This window comes from Neophocaena asiaeorientalis, unplaced genomic scaffold (assembly GCF_003031525.2).
Source record: "Neophocaena asiaeorientalis asiaeorientalis breed wild unplaced genomic scaffold, Neophocaena_asiaeorientalis_V1.1 scaffold120, whole genome shotgun sequence".
Classification (NCBI taxonomy): Eukaryota; Metazoa; Chordata; class Mammalia; order Artiodactyla; family Phocoenidae; genus Neophocaena; species Neophocaena asiaeorientalis.
Window position 1 is genome coordinate 1,576,235 of NW_020185322.1, and position 21,814 is coordinate 1,598,048.

The 21,814-nt window shown below is 39.4% G+C and overlaps 1 protein-coding gene across 3 annotated transcripts in view; it reads left to right on the plus strand.

Moving 5' to 3' along the window:
• Window positions 1-21,814, plus strand: part of USP6NL (USP6 N-terminal like) — a 188,810-nt gene that overhangs the window by 152,558 nt on the left and 14,438 nt on the right. For all 3 annotated transcript variants that reach the window (XM_024734173.1, XM_024734174.1, XM_024734175.1), the window contains 8 exons: window positions 1,957-2,064; window positions 10,713-10,822; window positions 12,963-13,011; window positions 14,632-14,752; window positions 17,681-17,775; window positions 18,433-18,498; window positions 18,591-18,690; window positions 21,180-21,332. In XM_024734173.1, the coding sequence (XP_024589941.1) occupies window positions 1,957-2,064; window positions 10,713-10,822; window positions 12,963-13,011; window positions 14,632-14,752; window positions 17,681-17,775; window positions 18,433-18,498; window positions 18,591-18,690; window positions 21,180-21,332 (802 nt within the window). The remainder of the gene's footprint in view (window positions 1-1,956; window positions 2,065-10,712; window positions 10,823-12,962; window positions 13,012-14,631; window positions 14,753-17,680; window positions 17,776-18,432; window positions 18,499-18,590; window positions 18,691-21,179; window positions 21,333-21,814) is intronic.

The window sequence follows — 21,814 nt, forward strand, 5'->3', positions numbered from 1 at the left end:
CATGTGGTTCCTGTCTTACTCATTGAAAAACATCCATCTAATGGACATTCAGGTCCATCAAAGTTTATCTGTTTACCTGCCGTCATGTTTTACTTGACTATCAAAATTTCACTTTTCACATTTGCAATAATTCCCACATCCTGGTATTCATATTAATTGCTTTCAGTTTAACATCCTTACTCTAGAAATTCAGGACATAATTTGAAGTTACTTTAGTGGATGATATTCCTTTAAAAAGTTAAGTTTAGGGGCTTCCCTGGTGGCGCAGTGGTTGAGAGTCCGCCTGCCAACGCAGGGGACACAGGTTCGTGCCCCGGTCCGGGAGGATCCCACATGCCGCGGAGCGGCGGGGCCCGTGAGCCATGGACGCTGAGCCTGCACGTCCGGAGCCTGTGCTCCACAATGGGAGAGGCCACAACAGTGAGAGGCCCACGTACCGCCAAAAAAAAAAAAAAGTTTATCATAATTTTGAAATGAATATAGATGATAAACTTTCTTTGGAAAGTAAATCTTAAATTCACTTTTTTTTAAACCACACTGTTTGCAATTAATGGTGGTAAATGTTTAGTACATGGGAAATGTTGAAGAAGCAGAATCTAGTTTATACGAAGCCTTTCTGTACATACTCTTCCAGTTACATCTACCGCATAAGTTAAAACTTCAGTGTTTCTAGTCACTGTCTGCTGGAATTTCAAATTTGAGACTTACTGTGTTTATACCAAGAGAACAAAACTGAGATTATGTATGTAATTATCTAATTGAATCAACTTCACAGTATTCAGTGTTTCACAGGAAAAGTTATTCTATAGTGTCACTGATTTAAAATCACAGTTTCTTAAAGCTACATCATAATTTAGTTACTAAAGGTTTCATTTTTAAAAATCTAGTATAATTGTAGAAGTTGAAGCTCTGCTTATTAGTTCATAGCTCGTCAACATCTCAATTATTAGAACTTGCATCTTATTTTCTTGGCCGTACTACTTCAATATATTATTTTGATCATAAAGGTAACTACGTACTTATTCTTACCTCGCTCCTGAAGTTTCTGCCGTAACATTTCCTTTTAAGTTTCATCTACTTTTAAGTTTCAAAGTTTCCTTATGCACGACTTTGTAATGAGCATAATAGGTTTATATGTTATTTTGAATACGTAATTAGCCTTGAGAAAAAAAATATAATTACAAGAAGATGGAGAGGTATGGTGAGTCTTAAGATTCTTAGAGTGATGGCAGTGTACTTTCAAGGACCCAGAGTGTTAATGATGCTGATGATTTATTCCTAATTTCCCTCAAAGGTGATGATGCTCCTTCTTGATGGAAATTTATCACTATTTTTGTCTGGTCAGATAGGATCAATGTCATTAAGAAGAGGACAGAGGTTTTCCTGAAGAAACGCTCCAGAATTGGGAAGAGGAGAGGGAAGAGGGAGAGAGTGTGTGTTTGGGGGGTGGAGGTGGACTTGAATGAAGACTGTAGGTCACATTGAGTTATGAGATAGAAGGTTCTAGAGAGACTCTACCCTCCTTGAAGGCACTTTGACACAAGAGAACCCTTTTGCTATTTGGAACCTTTTAGATGTAGGAGGGAAAAAGAAGAAAATGTGTACCTAGTTAGTTATATCAATGGGGAGTGTGTAAGTCAGATGTTCACAACTTAAAGAACAGCACTGATTGTGCTCTCGTGCCACTGAAGGAACACCTTTGCAGTGTATGAAAATAACTAATGTACTGGGCATACTTACACATTTTCTTGTTTATTCTATGCTTTCTGTGTATATGCCTCCCTGTTTGGATCTGAAAAGTAGAGATGAGAGGATCCAAATGTGCCATGTTAAATTGTATCAATTATGAGGAATCCTTTGAAAAGAAAAGACTAACAAATATTCATTAGTTTGATTTAAGGGGCTAGTCTAAGCTTTGTCAGTTTGTAACTTTCAATTTATGTTTCTTTTAATAAGTTTCATAGGAGAATTTACAAAGGAATCCCACTCCAGCTCAGAGGGGAAGTCTGGGCCCTCCTCCTGGAGATCCCGAAAATGAAGGAAGAAACCAGAGACCTATATAGTGTGAGTACCGAGAGCCAGCCTGTTATTTTGAAACGATCATTCAATGTTGGGGCATATTTGTAAGGAAAATTGACTAACACCTGGTTGTAGCTACTCATTTGCAATGCAGTATTAATAATAAAGAGATTTACAATGTCACTTTTAGAGTTTTTGGGAAAATAACAGCAGAATTCAGTTTATCCAACGGCTGCCTGTGTATGATTGACTGTTTTCTTCTTTCCCCTAAGATTGTTACAGTATTTCTAGGTTTTATTTTTTATTTATAAAAAGTTAAACGTTTCACTCAGTGATCAGTAATGCTTTCTGTATATTAGTCAGGGCATTAAATTTACCTCCTTGTCATCTCAGCTATACCCTTTCTAAACCTAAATTTTATATTAACCTTTGAAAGGAATAAGAAACATATATCTAAAAATAACTTTGTGCCTTGGAAAAAGTGTTCAATGTCACTAATAAAAACGAAAAATTAAAAATAAAAATAACTTTGAAATCTCAGAAAATGTATATAAATAGAATAAATTAAGATAGAATAGCTGAAATAAAGACAAATTATAATAAAAATAACTTTGAAATCTGTTCCTCAGAAAATGTATATAAATAGAATAAGACCGAATAACTGAAATAAAGACAAATTATTTGTCATTTAAACCCAACACCAATTATAAAAGGGGCTTTGGAATGCTCTTTTGATATTTTCATATTTATGTATAAATAAGCAAAATTTCATCAAGATGTAAGGTAATAGGGCTTCCCTGGTGGCACAGTGGTTAAGAATCCACCTGCCCATACAGCGGACACAGGTTCGAGCCCTGGTCTGAGAAGATCCCACGTGCCACGGAGCAACTAAGCCCGTGCACCACAACTACTGAGCCTGTGCTCTAGAACCCATGAGCCACAACTACTGAGCCCGCCTGCTGCAACTACTGAAGCCCGTGCACCTAGAGCCCGTGCTCTGCAACAAGAGAAGCCACTGCAGTGAGAAGCCCATGCACCGCAACAAAGAGTAGCCCCCGCTCACCGCAACTGGAGAAAGCCCGCGCGCAGCAACAAAGACCCAATGCAGCCAAAAATAAATAAATTAAATAAATAAATTTTTTAAAAGATGTAATAAATATTGGTTAATTTAAACAGTTACTTGTTTTTTATGATGTAAAGAGTTTTTAAATTAGTTGTTTGGACGCTGCACAGAATATAAGTTTTGTCTCAGGATTTTAGAGTTTCAAATTATTTTAGATGGTTGATTAGACATTTGCCTTTAATGTCATAGTTTTAGAACCAGTATTGAAAAATGATATCTGAGAGAAATATTTAAAATCTAACCCCAGCCGCTAGTATAGTGTGCCTCTCATAGGGTGGGTGCTCGGTAAATAATTTATTTAATTAATAAAGAAGAAAATTTTACTTAGCATGCTGTTTTGGTTTCCTGGGGCTGCCATGACAAAGTCCCACAAACGGAGTGGCTGAAAACAACAGACATTTATTCTCCTGCAGTTCCGGAGGATAGAAGTCTGAGATCAGGGTGTCAGCAGGGCCATGCTCCATCCCAAGGCTTTAGGGAAGAACCTTTCCTTGACTCTTCCTAGATCCTGGAGTTGCCGGCATCCCGGGTGTTCTTTGGCTTGAGGCTGCGTCACTCCAGTCTCTCCCTCTGTCCTCAAGTGGCCTTTCCTTGTGTGTGTCTGTCTCACCTTCTAAGGACTCTAGTCATTGTATTTAGGGTCGACCCTAATCTAGTATGACCTCCTCTTAACTTGACTACATCTGTAAAGACACCGTTTCCAAGTCAGGTCATAGGCCCAGGTTCTAGGAAGACAGGAATTTGGGGTGGATGCTGTTCAACCCAGTACATATGCTAATATTAGAACTGTGGTTCAGGCTTTTTCTACATAGAATAAAATTATCCAATTACTGTATATCCAGTATACAGTAACAAGAAAAGAAATGACTTGCCCACCAATCATTTCAAGCTTGTAATTTTCAGTGCTATCGTAAGCATTATTTTTACTACTTGAGATTCCTCTAGCATTTAACCAAGTCTTCCTTTCCCAGTTACTTTCTTTTACTCTCTCTTTGCAAAAGTAGTATAAATTGCTGTCCTGAAATGGGAAATTCAATGGGAATAAAACTACTTTTTCTTAATCTATTGATACTAAGATTTTTCTCGAATGGTGGCATTGTCCTGATTCCTGAGCCAGTGCTCTTATCTGCTATTTCTCCTGTTCTTTTAATTGTGTCTCATTGTTATCTGTCTCTCTGGGGTATAGTGCTCTGTCTCACAGGTGGCAGAGGTCCAGTGACAGTGGATAACAACCTCACCTGCAGCCTTAGCAAGGCTTAGTAATCTTGTTGGCCAAACCCACAGTGAAATTGCTAGTTTTTCATCCAGATACTTTCCACTGTACTTCTGCTCTCAGGTTTATAGGTTCATTACATTCCTATTTCTTTTAAGTAAAATGTTTATTCTTTATTATTGTGACACTCATGGATCTTAACCCCCCTAATCTCAGAGTAACCTTAGAAGTTGCTTACACCTCCTTTCATTAAGGTAAGAAATATGCTTGATTTCCTATATTCTGCACATTGGCTTGTAACCATTCTAGGACATAAATAATCTTTCTGCTCTATTATTTTTTACCTGCTTAACTGGGCTTTGTTTCTGTCATGAGGTCTTTTCTTACGTTGAATTTTCTTGTCCTCGAGTAATTTTTTTTAATAGATCTTTATTGGAGTATAACTGCTTCACAGTACTGTGTTAGTTTCTGTTGCACAACCAGGCAAATCAGCCACATGCACACACGTGTCCCCACATCCCCTCCCTCTAGGTAGTCTCCCTCCCACCCTTCCTGTCCCACCCCTCTAGGTCATCATCACAAAGCACTGAGCCGATATTCCTGTGCTGTGCTGCTGCTTCCCACCAGCCAACTGTTTTACATTCAGTAGTGTATATATGTCGATGCTACTCTCACTTCGTCCCAGCTTCGCCCTCCCACCCGTGTTCTCAAGTCCATTCTCTATGTCCACCTCTTTATTCCTGCCCTGCAACTAGGTTCATCAGTACCATTTTTTTTCTTTAGATTCCATATATATGCGTTAGCATATGGTATTAATTTTCTCATTCTGACTTACTTCACTCTGTATGACAGACTCTAGGTCCATCCATCTCACTACAAGTAACTCAGTTTTGTTTCTTTTTATGGCTGAGTAATATTCCATTGTATATATGTGCCACATCTTCTTTATCCATTCATCTGTCAGTGGACATTTAGGTTGGTTCCATGTCTTGGCTGCTGTAAATAGTGCTGCAGTGAACATTGTGGTACATGTCTCTTTTTGAATTATTGTTTTCTCAGGGTATATGCCCAGTAGTGGGATTGCTGGGTCATATGGTAGTCCTGTTTTTAGTTTAAGGAGCCTCCATACTGTTTTCCATAGTGGTTTTATCAATTTACATTCCCATGAACAGTGCAGGAGGGTTGCCTTTTCACCACACCCTTTCCAGCATTTATAGTTTCTAGATTTTTTGATAATGGCCATTCTGACCAGCGTGAAGTGATACCTCATTGTAGGTTTGATTTGCATTTCTCTAATAATTAGTGATGTTGAGCATCTTTTCATGTGCCTCTTGGCTATCTGTATGTCTTCCTTGGTGAAATGTCTATTTAGGTCTTCCACCCATTTTTTAACTGGATTCTTCATTTTTTGATATTGAGCTTCATGAGCAGTTTATATATTTTGGAGATTAATCCTTTGTTGTTGCATTTGCAAATATTTTCTCCCATTCTGAGGGTTGTCTTTTTGTCTTGTTTATGGTTTCCTTTTCTGTGTAAAAGCTTTTAAGTTTAATTAAGTGCCATTTGTTTATTTTTGTTTTTATTTCCGTTACTCTAGGAGGTGGGTCAAAAAAGACCCTGCTGTGGTTTATGTCAAAGAGCATTTTTCCTATGTTTTCCTCTAAGAGTTTTATAGTGTCTGGTCTTACATGTAAGTCTTTAATCCATTTGGAGTTTATTTTTGTGTATGGTGTTAGGTAGTGTTCTAATTTCATTCTTTTATATGTAGCTATCCAGTTTTCCCAGCACCAGTTACTGAAGAGGCTGTCTTTTCTCCACTGTATGCTCTTGCCTCCTTTGTCGTAAATTAGGTGCCCATATGTGCGTAGGTTTATCTCTGGGCATTCTGTCCTGTACCATTGATCCATATTTCTGTTTTTGTGCCAGTACCATACTGTCTTGATTATGGTAGCTTTGTGGTATAGTTTGAAGTCAGGGAGCCTGATTCCTCCAACTCCGTTTTTCTTTCTCAAGATTGCTTTGTCTATTTGGGGTCTTTTATGTTTCCATACGAATTGTAAACTTTTTTGTTCTAATTCTGTGAAGACTGCCATTGATAGTTCGATAGAGATTGCATTGAATCTGTAGATTGCTTTGGGTAGTATAGTCATTTTCACAGTATTGATTCTTCCAATCCAAGACCATGGTATATTTCTCCATCTGTTTGTCATCTTTGTTTTCTCTCATCAGTGTTTTATAGTTTTCTGAGTACAAGTCTTTCGCCTCCTTAGGCAGGTTTATTCCTAGGTGTTTTATTCTTTTTGTTGCAGTGGTAAATGGGAGTGTTTCTTTAATTTCTCTTTCTGGTTTTTCGCTGTTGGTGTGTAGGGATGCCAGAGATTTCTGTGCATTAATTTTGTATCCTGCAACCTTACCAGATTCATTGATTAGTTCTAGTAGTTTTCTGGTGGCATCTTTAGGATTTTCTATGTATAGTATTATGTCATCAGCAAACAGTAACAGTTTTACTTCTTCTTTTCCAATTTTTATGCCTTTTATTTCTTTTTCTTCTCTGATTACTGTGTCCAGGACTTCTAAAACTATGTTGAATAAGAGTGGTGAGAGTGGACATCCTTGTCTTGTTTCTGATCTTAGTGGAAATGCTTTCAGTTTTTCACCATTGAGTAGGATGCTTGCTGTGGGTTTGTCATTTATGGCCTTTATTATGCTGAGGTAGGTTCCCGCTGTGCCCTTTTTCTGGAGAGTTTTTATCATAAATGGGTGTTGAATTTTGTCAAAAGCTTTTTCTGCATCTATTGAGATGATCACATGGTTTTTATTACTTAATTTGTTAATATGGTGTATCACCCTGATTGATTTGTATATATTGAAGAATCCTTGCAAAAAAAAAAAAGAACAATAACAAAGTAAAAAAATAAAATTAGTCTAGGAAACTAACAGATATGTTAGAAGGAATATAAAAATAAAAGTATAGATAAATCAACAACCAGAAGGGAAAAGAAAAAACAACAGAAGAGGGGGTTGGGAAGGCCTTGGCTGTGGAGGGCGGGGCCTAAGCAAGGGTGAGGTTTGGGCAGTGGGCGGGGCCAATGCTCAGGACCCACAGGGCTGGAAAAGGCTGTGAGGGGTGAGGCTTAGGCTCAAAGAACAGAAGGGGCCCAGGCGTGCCCCCCGCCCCTGGTCTCAGCTGGCAGGGGACCTCACCTGGGAGCCCAGCAGGCTCCCCGTGCCTGAGTGGGCGGGGCAATCGCCCTCTGCTCCTCTCCTGCTCCTCCCGGAGGGCCCCTCCCGCCTGCCTCTCCTGATCTCCCCGGCCTCCCTCCTATACCCCCAGCACCCACGCGGCCTGGAGGGGGCTTTGGAGCGGGGGATACCGGCTTGGGAGCTCAGCAGGCTCCCCGGCCCGTGTGGGCCAGGCGATTGCCCTCCGCTTCTCTCCCCTCCTGCTCTTCCTGGAGAGTCCCTCCCGCCTTCCTCTCCTGATCTCCCCGGCCTCGGGGGCGCCGATCCTGTCTGGCCTCCACTTCTCCTCCCGACTCTGTCCCCCTACGTCCTACTGGTTCACTTTGGGGTTCCTGCCGTCTCCTTGGGTGTCAGAGCACCCCCACCAGCGGCCGGCAGGTGGCTTAGTGGGGAGGTGCTAACTCTGCGTCTTCCCACACCGCCATCTTCAGGAAAAGTTTTCTAGAGTAATTGACATTATAGATGTCTTTGGGTGTTTTTCTCCCTTTCAGCTAAATTTTATTTTAAAGCATATTTTATCATGTCTTGTCAAACATTTTCTTTCTGTGTTTTGATACCTCATCTTTTACCAGGGGGCCTGCGGAACAGTAATTGAAACCTCTTTGCTTGCCGACTACCTTATTTTTTTTTAAAGATATTTAAAGAACAAATATGTAAAGATTATTATTTTTAAAGCTAAATTTTTGTAATGTCTCTTGGACCAACTTTTATCAGAAATAGCATACAATACTATTTTAGTGGTTGTACGGTTCTCTAGTGCAATAGTATAAGTATCTTCCTTGGTCTTCAGAACTCTGAAGTGTTTTAAAACACTGTGGAAGTGCTCATGTTTTTAAAAGCTGCAGAAGCTGCCCTTCTCTGAGCTCCTACCTCAAGACACAAAACCCACATACTCACAAAACACTTAACATACAAACATATATTCCAGGAAGCCTTGTTTTTTCCACTTTTAGCTTAAGTCAGGAATTAACAGTTATATATATTTACTAGAATAGGTTTTAACAGAAATATATATTTCCAGTACATGGTAAATAGGTCAATATAACACATGTATATAGATGTTTAATTACAATTAAGTCTGGTTAAGTATAAATTAATATAAATTTTAATCTCCCACCTGGTTAAACATACTCATTTTGTTCTTTTCCCCCTGAAATGCTGCTTAATTGACAGCAGAGAGGGTTTTTTAGAAAGACAAAAACTGCGAGGAATAAGAAAATGGGAGAAGAGATAACCCTTGCCAATGTTTGGAGACCAGAATTCAGACAAACATTTAGTAATTTTAGCAACCCTGAGAAAACCGGAGGAGGACCTGATTTATATCTCAGAATCCCCAGTGGGCTTCATAATTGCCAGCTCCAGGTACCTCTGGAAGTGGAAGTGAAACTAAAAACAGTAGAAGTGCTTGAAAGTCTGTTGCAGAAGCAGTTAGAGTCCCTGAGTTCCCCCACCTGCTCCCCACCCCTGCACGAGACGGGGGCAGGGTGTGGGTTACTGTTTGGAGAGGATGAAACAGAAGGCCGGTGGGCTGGAGTGGACACAGACCTGCGGAGGAAAGCACAGCGGGAGTGAATGTCCTGAATTTGGGGCAGCCCCGCCTTTCCCTCCGCTCGGCTCCCAGAACAAAACACCGGCATCCGGACGCTTGTCCTCCTGACAGGAACTCAGAAGAGTCTTCTCTAGGAATCTGACCAGCCCAAGAAAATACCCCCAAACTCCTGACTTCAAGGGAAGCCCAGTGAAACCAGCCAGATCACCCTACAGTGAAGACAGAGCTTGAAGCCCCACGTCTGCACGTAGCGCTTTCCATCAGCTTTCTCATGTCTTCTTTCAAATATGAGTGAGGAGAGGAGCTAGGAGATAACATGGAAAATAAGAACAAGTAGAAAAAGCAATTTGTGAGAAACAAGACTATACAGCAAGAAGAAAACGGAAGAGCTATTGCTGGTGTCTTCAGAGGGATAAAAAGAGATATTGTGTCCATAAAACAAGTATAGGATGCTATAAAGGGAACATTAGAGAACAATAGAGCTTATGAATATAAAAAATGATAATAGAAATGAAAAATTCTAGAGGAGGGTTTGAAAATAACAAGTGAAGAAATTTCCCAGAAAATAGATTGTGAAGTCAAAACTCAAATCAATGAGTTTTTCTGATTGAAAATATCCATCAAGTGCCCAAACCTGTGGCTAAAAGTAGATCTAAGCCAAGCACAGAAATTACAAGTTTCAAAACTTGAAGATAGAAGCTCCTATAAGCTTCTAGAGAGGAAAAAATAGATTTTATGTAAAGAAGAAAGAATTAGAATGGCAACACTGGAAGCTAGAAGACAGTGAAGGTGGTGCCTTTTGAGCAAAAATATTTTCTGACTTAGAATTCTAAAATAGCCAAATAGCTAAGAAAGAAGATAGATTTATCAGACATTCAGAGTGTCACAAAATTTATCTCCCACATGCCCTTTCACAGGAGCTACTGGAGGACAAGCTCCTCCAGAACAAGGGAATAAACCAAGATGTGAGATGTAGGAGACAAGGGACCCAAGCAAAGGAAGGCCTAGCAGATGGTGAAGGGAGACCCCCGAGACCCCCGCTGAGTAGCGGGTCCAAAAGCTCTGGAAGCCAGGTCTGCAGGGAGGGTGCCTGTTCTGTTAGAATAGCACCAGGAGAGGTTGATGCAACTTAAAGTGAGTTTGGATTGAATTAGTGACACATATGTAGAAAATGAAGCAAATCAAGAAACAAGGCAATGATAAGCCCCAAGGAAAACAAGAACATTGTGCTAGAAAGAAGAAAGGGAGCATAGTGAACTGCATGGCTCAGCTGTGAAGAGTCTTAGGAACACAAACTCCAAAACGCTCTCCATCCAAAATGAAAGTCTAACTGTACTGGCAGGATGGGAGGGAGAGGAGGGGGTGGGAGGAGGGAGAGGAGGGGGTGTGGATGGAGAGAAACCTTTCATTGCGCACCTTTTCATATTGTTTTCATTTTTGAACCATGGAAATGGCTTTCCTAAGTCAAAAGTTTTTTAAAGAGAATGATTTTACCATTTGTCATAGGCTTTTTGACAACCGATTTCCATAAAAATGTGCTTTCTTCCCCTCTTTTTCCTCTTCAGAAATTAAAACACAGAGCACGGGGTTGTTCACCTGATATCAGACAAATAGACCTTGATGTCAACCGCACATTTAGGGACCATATCATGTTTAGAGACAGATATGGGGTGAAGTAAGTAAAGTTTAGTATTATGAACTATGAATAGCATGTACAAATAGTCTTTATCAATTTGAAATATCAATGTTTGGAATGTCTTGTATAGATGATAATTTTGATTCCAATTCTAAGGGCTTAAATTTTGGTGGATCATTTGTTCCATATTGTGTACAATTCAGGAGCTAATTTAACTTAAAATTTTAACCTTTGACATAGTAGGTGCTATAAAATTGCTATAAATCATTTTATGATCTGGGAATTCTTAAATATATGTAGATACTTTTATTAAAAGTATTATCAAAGAAATGAGAGATTGTGTTACTTTTTGAGAGCCGTGTCAGCAATAAATATATTCTTAGATCCTTGACTCCATGCAAAGGTGAAACTAAAAAAATGGGAAATACGCAAATGAAATGACTGTGACAGTTTAGGAATGAAAGGTACAGTTTTGCTGACCTCCTATCAGTTAAGGTTCAACCAGAGAAAAAGAAACCAGTAAGAGATGTAAACTAAGGGATTTATCGTGGGGAATTGGCTTACACAGTTGCAGGGACTGACTAGGCAAGTTCAAGATCTGTAGGGCGGGTCGTCAGGAAGGGCAGCTGGAGCTCTCGGGTGGGCGCGAGTGAAGCCACGGTCCACAGGAGGAGTCCCTCCTTTCAGGGAAGCCTCGGATCTGCTCTTCCAGCCTTTTGACTGCTTGACCCAGGGCTTCCCAGATTATCTAGGGCACTCTCCCCTACTTCAAGTCAATTGACTGTGTACTTTAATGACATTTACAAAGCACCTACATTAGGGTTTGAATAACTGGGGGTTGTAGCCCGGCCAAGTGGACACATAAAGCTAACCATCACAGTCCACCCTTGTCAACCTAATTTCCGCATAAAGACGATAAAGGCATGCTTTGCCTGACATGGTACAGCTATTCTACTTACGACTGAAAATATGCTAACCCCCTCCGCAGGAAAAGATGCAGCGCCCTTGGGCAGTGTTTACTCTTTTTGCGTTGATATGTGTAACCTAAATTCTGTGATGTAAAGTCAACTATTATTAAACATCTTATGTTAGATGATAAGGAAAAGAGAAGGAAGAAGACACATTAAAATATATACATAAACATATTGATATCAAAATAAGGAAATGCTCAAAACAGATACAGTCAGCAGTTCTGCGACTGGGCATGTGGTCACTGCTGGTTGGTTACCTTCCCACTACCCACCCCATATTCCCTTTCCCCTCAGCAAGTGCCTCGGCTGGCTGTGGTTCTTTGCCTGGTGGGGGGACCTAAACCTTTATTCCTGAAGAGTCTGGACCATTAGCAGTCCTGCCTGAATTTGCTTGTGGAGGTTATCCGTTGACTTTAATCACAGGGTTTGGTTATACTCAGAGGCACCTTAAGTGTCTTCTGTGTTCTAGACGTGCTCCTGCTTACGTCCACTGTGTCCTAGCACCCCCTTCCCCTTAGTGGTCGGGATCAGTCCCTCCAGCCGGTACAGTCACCTCCTTCTTTGCCTGTTGTTTCGGAGGCATGAGGAGCCCAGAGTGGCCGGGTGGCCGTCTCAGCTTCCAGTTCAGGGGAATCATTGTGTCTCCTGGTGGGAACATTCCTCTCTTTGGAGCCAGGATCTCTAGAGCAGCAGAGCCAAGCATGTTGTTAGTGGACCCGAGAGGTAACGGTGCGTGGAGCCACTCCCGTTCCCACCCCTGGATCCTGGGAGAGGCAGCGCTGGTGCTGGAGGCTGATTTCGGGTGTATACCGCCTCCTGGGGGACATGCCCCCCGCCCCCCGCAAGGTACTTCTCGGAGCTGGCAGTGTGAGTGAGTCTTCAGAAGGCCGGTCTGCAGCTCCGTCCAGCCGGCTCCTTCTATGGGGATGATTCTATAGTGAGAGTAGTTCAGTGAAAGAGGGGAACAAATTGAAGAAACTGTGAAGCCCTTCGTGCTTTTTGCTATAAATCCTTTCTGTCAAATTTAGCCTCAAGTTTAGACTGTATTGTTTAAATTTGAGCTCGGGGATCATTTCCTTATTATAGTAGTAGTTTTATCTGGATTATCTGTTTATCTTCAGTCAAACTGTTGTTTATTTTTTAAGTTTATAATTTTAAAAATATGTGAAAAAAACTAAATTGTGTTCAATGTAAATTTCTTTTTCTAGGCAGCAATCCCTGTTCCACGTTCTTGCTGCATATTCTATCTACAATACAGTAAGTTGGAGCACGCCTGCCCACAGCTTTTTGAGTTGTGCTCTGAACACCTGGAGGAGATCTTTGGGCCTCCCTCCTGACAAGGCCCTTTTGGCCTGCATTGCTTCATCTCAGGACTGGATGGTCTCCAGGTTTCTGTGGATCTTCCTGAGGCTCCCGTGGCCCCCCTGGCGTCTTAGAGCAGAGCTGGTTGGGAAGTGGAAAAACCACAGTATGACAGCGAAGCTCACTTTCCCCCTCTTTCTCCAGACTGTTTTGTTACGTTTTGTGTTGTTGTTTGTCTTGTTTTTATTTTAAGCAGGTAGGACTGGAATGAGCAGGCTAGGAGGACAGGAAGTGGTAGCTAGGTTAATTTCTGCCTGATTCCTGGTGACTCCTCATTGCCCCGGGAGGTTGCCTTTCAGGATCACATTCCATTTATTCAGTGAGGTCCAGGTGGGAGACCATATGTACCTACTTGCTGTCTCCTGGAGTGGGCCAAAACTAAGCTTTTAGGTATTAGAACATGTTATTCTTAAGGCATTGATTACTCTGGGGGGAGAAAGATTTGGGGGGAAAGATCAACTAGTGTCGAAACCAGCGTAGATGCCAAATAAATGCTTGTTGACTAGATTCCAGGAAGGACACCTTGAACCTTGGGGTATATCATTTCTGTTACAGTCAAAACCTTTAAGTTACAAGGGACAGAAATTCACTCAAACAAGGGCAAGTTAAAAAGGGATTGATTAAAGGGACTTCTCACAGAAATGAAGCTCAGGGGGGTTGGAGCTGGAGAGTGAGAAGCCTCCAGTGAGAAGAGCTTCCCTTTCTCTCTCTTCCACTCTGTGGCCATGTGGTAACTCTGATTGTCTCTGGGAACTGTTCATTCCACTGGTTCTCTCTCCAGATTGCTTTCTTTGTCTGCTTATCTGTTTTTCCAAGGCTAGTGTTGCACCCATGGACTCACCATGACCATTCTGTTCAAGTACATACCACCATCGGATTGCAGTCTCTGTGGCTTTGTTCAGTTTTCTTAGAGAAATTAGTAAATCAGTCTTGCAGCCAGTTAATGGTTCCCTGGGGCCAGGTGTCCTCTGCTCCATCAGCTTTGGCTCACATGGCACAGACATGAATCTCTAAGGCCATGTCATAAGCAGGGATTATGGGGAGAGTGGGCAGTTCTCAGGGAAGGAGCATAGGCTGGATAGGTACCCCGCAATGTGTCTGTATAAGGGTCCGGAAGTGTAGAGGAGAAAAGACAGCAAATTTGGGAGCTATATGAGGAGAGAAATTTGCCAGCATCTGAGCAAAGAAGAGGATGGTTGAGCTGAGAATCACACACAAAACAGAAAAATAAACAGCCTCTGCAGAAGGTGTAATGGTACTTACTGAACAGGGCTCAGGAAAATCCGCATAGGTTAGACTTGCCTGTACTTCCTCGTGTATTCTCCGATTCCAGGTGCATTCTTTGATAGTATGTGGCTCAGTGCTGTTGAGATTGTAATATCTCTCTATAGAATTGCCATTAAATAATGTGTTTAGGCCTTTTCTGATTATTTTCTACATCAGTTTTTTATATGTGCATGTACATGTAATTCGATCTGAAAACCCCCAGTTTCTCTGCTCTCGTTTTCTCTTTAGGAAGTTGGATACTGTCAGGGGATGAGCCAGATCACAGCCTTACTCCTCATGTATATGAATGAAGAAGACGCCTTCTGGGCCCTGGTCAAACTGTTCTCGGGCCCCAAACATGCCATGCATGGTAAGAAAACCCCATAGTTGATCATCAGCAACAAACAAGGGAGGGAGAAAAAGGCAAATTCAAACAAAGTCAGACTTTGGAAGATGATCGGTAGGGTTAAGTACAAAAAAATGTTTAGGGGCTTCTTTAATTCATTAGTGTTTGTTACTAGTTTCTCATTTAATTCTTCTCTATTTCTAAACTTTTCTGTTCACGTTTATATTCCTTCGTGTTTACTACAAAGTATACTGTTGACATTTTAAAACTCTTTCCTTACTTGGCCCAGTCAGGAGAAACTAATTTAGGTTTAGAAGAATTTAGGAAAAACTGAATTATTGAGAGCTTTTGTTCAGAACTTTTGGACAGTGAGATGTCATTCAGTGAGATGTCTCCTATTGACTGGATGTTGTGATGTCTGCTTCTTTGTCAAAGAGTATTAATTGAGAAATGACACTTAGGTGTTTAAAGGAAAGGTACACCGTAATTGAGTAGTTTTGTATTTCATGTGTGTGTTTCAGTTGTTTCAGCCGTAAAATTGACTCCGTTTTACAGTAAAAAGGCTGATAACATATTCTGGCCACTTTATTATTTAATATTTCAAAACTTGCATAATTTTTTGGTTTTCAAGTTAGAAGGAGGTTTTTAATAACGTTTTCGTTATATTTGCCAAGCATATGCAGTAAACTTTACTTGCGAGAGTTTGGATTGCAGCTTCTCTTGGAAATAAAAGTGGCATTTGTCCGTATAATGCAAAATTATTTTCCCAGTGCCACTGCGTGTGATAATACCAAATTAAAAACAATTTTAACACTAATCACTCTGAGAATGGACCATCTTAGTTCTGTTTGTGAATGTTAAAGCTTTATGTGGTAGGAAACCTGCCACATATTAAAGTAGTATTTTAAATTTTCAAAAGTATGACCTTCCATAGACCATAGTTTATTAAATCTCACATTCTTACCATGTGGTTATGGTGGGGGCATTGTGTGTGTCTGTGTGTGTGTGTGTGTGTGTGTCTGTCTGTCTGTTTCTCCCTCAGTGTTCCCTGTGAATCTTTTAAAAAATAAATACTATCTGCATGATAACTGTTTCTGGTCACTTTGCATCCCATAAAGAGACTCCAGTAGTAGACACATTATATTGAGCTGCCATCCAATAAACGGTATCATTTCAAAAGACATCTTGAAGAAGAATAACTCTTCTTTATCAGTCTTCATTTTGCTTTACCCTGAGATGGTGTTGCTGATATATCTTGAAGTACAGTGGAATGTTACAGTTTAAGTAGTATGTAATTATGTGGAATACCGCCCAATTTTAGAAAATTCATTCTTTTAAACAAACCTGATAGCTTTGCTTTCAGTAATTATTGTCACCAGTCTAATCTATAAAGCAGTATTAATTTTACTATCCTAACATTTACATTACCAAAGCAGTTTAGGTCATTATTATGGGTAAGTTTGTACTTAGAGATATTTGTTTCAAGGTCTGCCTGTGAAATTATATAACTGAAGGTTACCTCAGTTCTTTGCATTTCCTATATGAAAGTGGTATCACTTACAAATGTGTAGAATAAAGTGAGGGCTGAAGAAAATGAGATTTAAAATATCAAGTCTGGGACACCACTGAAAAGTGAAGCAGAGTTGGGTATCTTAGCACCCTTGGGCACTTGTGTATTACTGAAGGGATTGCCTTTTTCAAAATCAGACTTTTTATTGAAATTCTTCCAACTCCCATTCCTATCAAATTGACCATGAAAGTGGCACAGAAAGAGAGACATGGATTTTTTATGGACTCACTTCACTGGACAGTGTTACGAAGGGAGGAAGTTGCTGTCTGGGAAGTTCTACACGTGCCTTAGAAAGCGGAGAATTAGCTAAGAAGTAGCCCTTCCCTGAAGATTATAAAGCTGTGTTTCCCAGCAGTGTGTTCTTTGGGTTCTTGGAGGGACGTAGTTTCACTTTTTGGAAACAGGTGTGCTGTGCGGAAAAATGGACTCCAAGAGCCAGTAAGGCTGGGAGATGAGCTAAACGAAGAAAACCAGGTTTCTTTAGTCCATAAAGCAACTTAGAAACATTCAGAAGTTCCTATGCCTCATGAACATAGGCAAGAAGGGTACATATAACACACAGTATTTCTCCTGGATTCTTTTAAAAACAGAACATTTAGTAACATCTTTCGAAGTTAAGTAGAACCCAGGTTGGAAAACACTAATGTGGATAAATGATAAATTCACTGTGTATGCATCCTTTTTAACAGATTATATAGAATATCTGAAAGGAAATTTTTGAATGAAAATAGATGTAAAGTTCCATGACTTAAATACACAAAATGAATACTAACTTCCCATTTACAGTTACTTCCTAGAAATCTTATAGATTATATTGTATAATCAGTTGGGATAGAATATATTAACATCGATCATATAGTGCCTGTATGTTTTAGCTGATGTTAAGTATCACTTATAGAAAGGATTAAAAAGTGATAATAACCTTGGCATGGTATTGGAGTAAGCCTGAAAAGGGTAATAAAATGTTTGTTGTGTAATGTATTAATGGTAAAACAAAGTAAGTAATCAAGATTAGAATAACTTATAAAAATGTGTACATATAAGACATGACCCAGTACTTCAAGAGAACAGATAATTTTGATAAATGGCCTCAGTTTCCATTTTTTCTTAGTTTCCCTTTTAATTCAGAAATATTCTGTCCTCTTTTATACTTTTACAAGGATATAGAAGATCCTTAGCAAACACATACTAGACTGTAAGTTTCATTAACCAATGCTTATACACAATTGTTTCCTTGGAGGGGAGGAAAAATATTTGGGTGATTACTGGATTCATTGTTCTTGTTGTTGACAGTTAAAAGATGAAAGAAGTATGTTGCACTTTAAAATAGAGATTTCTGTTGGTGTTGTTTATGAAGTATTGTTTTTATGTTTATATTCTAGGATTTTTTGTCCATGGTTTTCCCAAACTCTTGAGGTTTCAAGAACATCATGAAAAAATACTGAATAAATTTTTGTCCAAGCTTAAGCAGCACTTGGTAGGTAGATGTGACATTGACTTACACCCACCTACACCAAGAATAAAGCTAGAAGACTTGAGTGCAGCCATTGGTCCCAATTACCCTATTGATTTATAGTCTTGTCCATGTCATTTACTGAGCAGTTGTAATTCCCAGTTTTTCAAAGGACGTTAGATTTGTGAAATTGAGTACGGATGAACTATCACAGCACTAACTCATAGAATCAAACTTTGAAGCTGATATATACGAACAATATAGTTTTTAAGGATGTGTGATTTCTCAGTGATTTGGGAGGTTTTTTAATCACACTAAAATATTTTAGGAGTCATACAAACTCATCCTCAGTGAACCATATACATGCTGTCCTGTAAAACACAGTAATTTAGTAAAGCAAGGATACGTCCCTTTAGAATATATTAAAGAGAAGCAAAGTGTTGTATTACAGTCCTATCTTATGAAGGATTTATTCTCAGGGTGATTTTCAAAAGTAAAATTGAGGGAGAAGAGGGAGTCAGGAGAGAAGAAGTGGAACTACTCCAGCACGAAAGAGATTTGTAATGAATGGTTTTGTTTAGCTGTGACAGCTACCTCCAAAAACCTGCCTAACTTTTAGTATTATATTGTCATATTTTGTGTGCTGCAATCCAGAAGTTGTGAAGTCTTTGTTTTTTCCAGGATTCTCAAGAAATCTACACAAGTTTTTACACAATGAAATGGTTTTTTCAATGTTTCCTTGATCGGGTGAGTATTTATTTACAAAGCCCAATCATAAAATTACAAATTCCAGCCAAGGGCAAACTGTTAATCTTATTTCTGTTTTGTTTTAATTGTAGACTCCCTTTACACTAAACCTCAGAATATGGGACATCTATATCTTTGAAGGAGAACGAATTCTTACTGCTATGTCTTACACAATCTTAAAATTACACAGAAGTAAGAAAATGTTTTAATTATAAAGATTTCACAAAAACCTAGCCTTGTTTTAACTTTGATTTCTCATTACCCACCCAAATTCAAATTCCTTTTCTTTCAGTAATGAGTTTAAAAAATTCTTGGGAATCAGTGAAATTATCTTCAGTTGGCACTTTACTTTCATTGGTTCTTCCTCATGACGAGAAGCTTACTACATTGGAAAACGTCTTTGATTTTTTTCTCTATGTCATTTTCATCTTCACACTTCAGTAGAATGCAGTGTATATGTTTCACTAATAATAATATTCCTGTTAGTTATTTGTTTCCAGGGGGGATCCCTTATTTCTTTTCATTGGTCTGAATCTCAGGTTTGTAGTAGGAAAAGGGAGAGACTAAAGAAGCCAGGCCCCTTAGCTAAAAGGGCTAGTGAGGACGTTTTCCTTTACTGTGTACTTCACCCAGGAAAAAAGCATCCAGCCCCACGCCGTAGACCAGAGTTGGGGAACCTTCAGCTCATCTCCCTGTTTGGCTGCTTTGCGGCCTCTGAAGCAAGTACAGTCCATGTCCACAGTTGCCCAAATGTAAGGCAAGGCTTTTAAAAGCCTTCAGTTGCAATATTTCAAGGGCTCTGTATATTTGATATGCTGTACCTTAAGTCAAGGAATGAGAGTTTCTCTTTATGAATATGAAGAACGTTTTTCGTCTTAAAGTCTCAACCCGACCTTAAAACTTTGGTGACTCATCTTGTAACAATGCAGAGAAGAGAGTCGCTGGAAGCTTTGGAACCTCACACAACACTTCCAGCGTAGGGCACAGCCTAGGTTCACGTTCATTGTATACTCTGCATCCTATCTTGTTCTTGAATGATCATCTCTTCAGTTGCCCCCATAACTTATAAGCTAATTGAGTGCTTGGGGTCATGTTTTATAGTTTTTCTCCCTGCTGTGCTTGGCTTTGTTCTAAGAATGTGTTAGGTACTTTGATATGAGATTGCTTGATTGCTTACTTGAAAAGCGTGGCCTTCAGGAGCACCAGATTATCCGAATTCTAGGTTGGAATGAAACTTTGAAATCACGACTGTATAGTTTACTCTGAAAGAAGAGGATTCAGAAGTGTTGTGGTCCATTTCCCTCCCTCCCCCAACACGCAAACCACAACACCAAGATGAAACAATTGGCAATGAATTATCTCCCAAGACTCGGGGTCTATCATAACCACAGGAAATCAATCAATCAGTCTCTCCTCTCACCCCCTTTACTTCTTTTCTCTCTTTCTGGATTATGAACTGACAAAAATGTAGAGCAAAAGTATACTCTTAGTATACTAAACATCATTAGTTTACATTAGTTAGTTTAAACATTATTAGTTTAATGTTCCCTAAGCAGTGAGAAAGTAAAAACATGATGTTATATTTCCCTGTAGCTCTCTTCCTCCTCTTAAATTATGTTTTACTTCAGACTCTTACTTAACTTTGACAAGTAAAAAGTTTCTCTACCTTTTGTAAATAAACTTTAAGCATAACAGTTAGTTTTTTTCCTACCATGTCATTAGATTAAATAAGCTGTGGAAAACCTTTGTCTGCTGCTGTGTATTTTTTCTTGTTAGGAAAACACAGCTCAAGGACTTACATGAAGTTCCTTCACCATATAAACCTTCAAAAACTGGACCAATAGTTAGCTGAAGCTCGTAAGATTTTTTTCTTGTTTTTTTCCCTGATGGCCTTAACAATATTTAGAGACATTGTTACTAAAAAAAAAAAAAAACACACAGTGATTTTAAACAGTAAAAATAAAAATTAGAAACAACCTAAATGCCCAATATTAGAAGACCAATTAAGTAAAGTATAGAGCGTACAATACAATGGGCTCTTATATAGTTAATGATGGTGGTATAAAATCATGTTTGTTGAAGTGAGAGGTATCAGTGATGTATGCCATCGAGTGGGGGAGAAACAAGGAGGTGAATGACATGGAGAGTATCATTTATTTTTGTAAATTGATACAAATGTACATACATCTGCTTGTAGGTCATTGGCTAATGGATCTTAGCTGATTTTTACTTTCTGCTTTGTATCTGTAATTTGAATTTTTTCATAAGTAGAAATACAAATAAAATTAATAATCCAGATTTTTGAGAAATTCTGAGACAGTTAAAATACAGACCTACAAGTGGATGTGCCTATAACAGTTGGAGCTCTGTATCAGTGAAACAGAAAGCACACATGTCATCCTGGGTGGCTCTGGGGGAATATTAATACCCAGGTCCGGTTATTCTTACACCAACGAGAACGTATTTAGCAGCATTCGCCTCTCCCCAAGCCCCCAGGGGTACCTGCTTTTCTCTGTGACTGTTTTAATATCAGAAAAGCTGTTGGTCTTACTCCGTTTCGGTGAAATTCACAAGGCCATGTATAAATTGTATGCTGTGCCCTTTTAAAAACATACATCACAATAGAATAATTATATTCTCAACCTAAAGTAGCTGTTGTTTACCTTTTCCTCCTTTCTCAGAACATCTTATGAAATTGTCTATGGAAGAACTTGTGGAATTTCTTCAGGAGACCTTGGCAAAGGATTTTTTCTTCGAAGACGACTTTGTAATAGAGCAGCTCCAGATTTCTATGGTAGAACTAAAGCGGGCAAAGTTAGACCTTCCAGAACCTGGTAAGGAAATAGCCAGACTCTTTATGTGTAACTTACAATTAAGATTGGAAGACACGGTGCAGTTAACATGGGCCATTTCTGTTTGAAAACAGCAGCATACTTGTGATGACATCATGTAAATCAGATTTCTTAAAATCTTCGATTTTAAGAAAAATTGAATAAACATATTAATTAAATCTCCCTCTCCTAATAGAGTCCCTACTTAAATTTAGGAAGTTTGATATACAAATAATGTTATTTCAACAGAAGTGACCATGGTGCTTTAAGCTACCGTAACAATAAGCGCTTTTTACTTTCATCTCGTTTTGTGGAACCATACGCAGTAACAGAGCAAGTAAAAGTCCCATTTTCTAGAAGAGGAAACTGATACTAAAATGCTAACTCTGAAGCTGCAGAACCTGCAGACACACCATTATTGCTGCCACTAGAGTCAGAGTTTCCTGACTGCTGATCCAGGGCTCTTGGCAGTATGTTGCAGTATA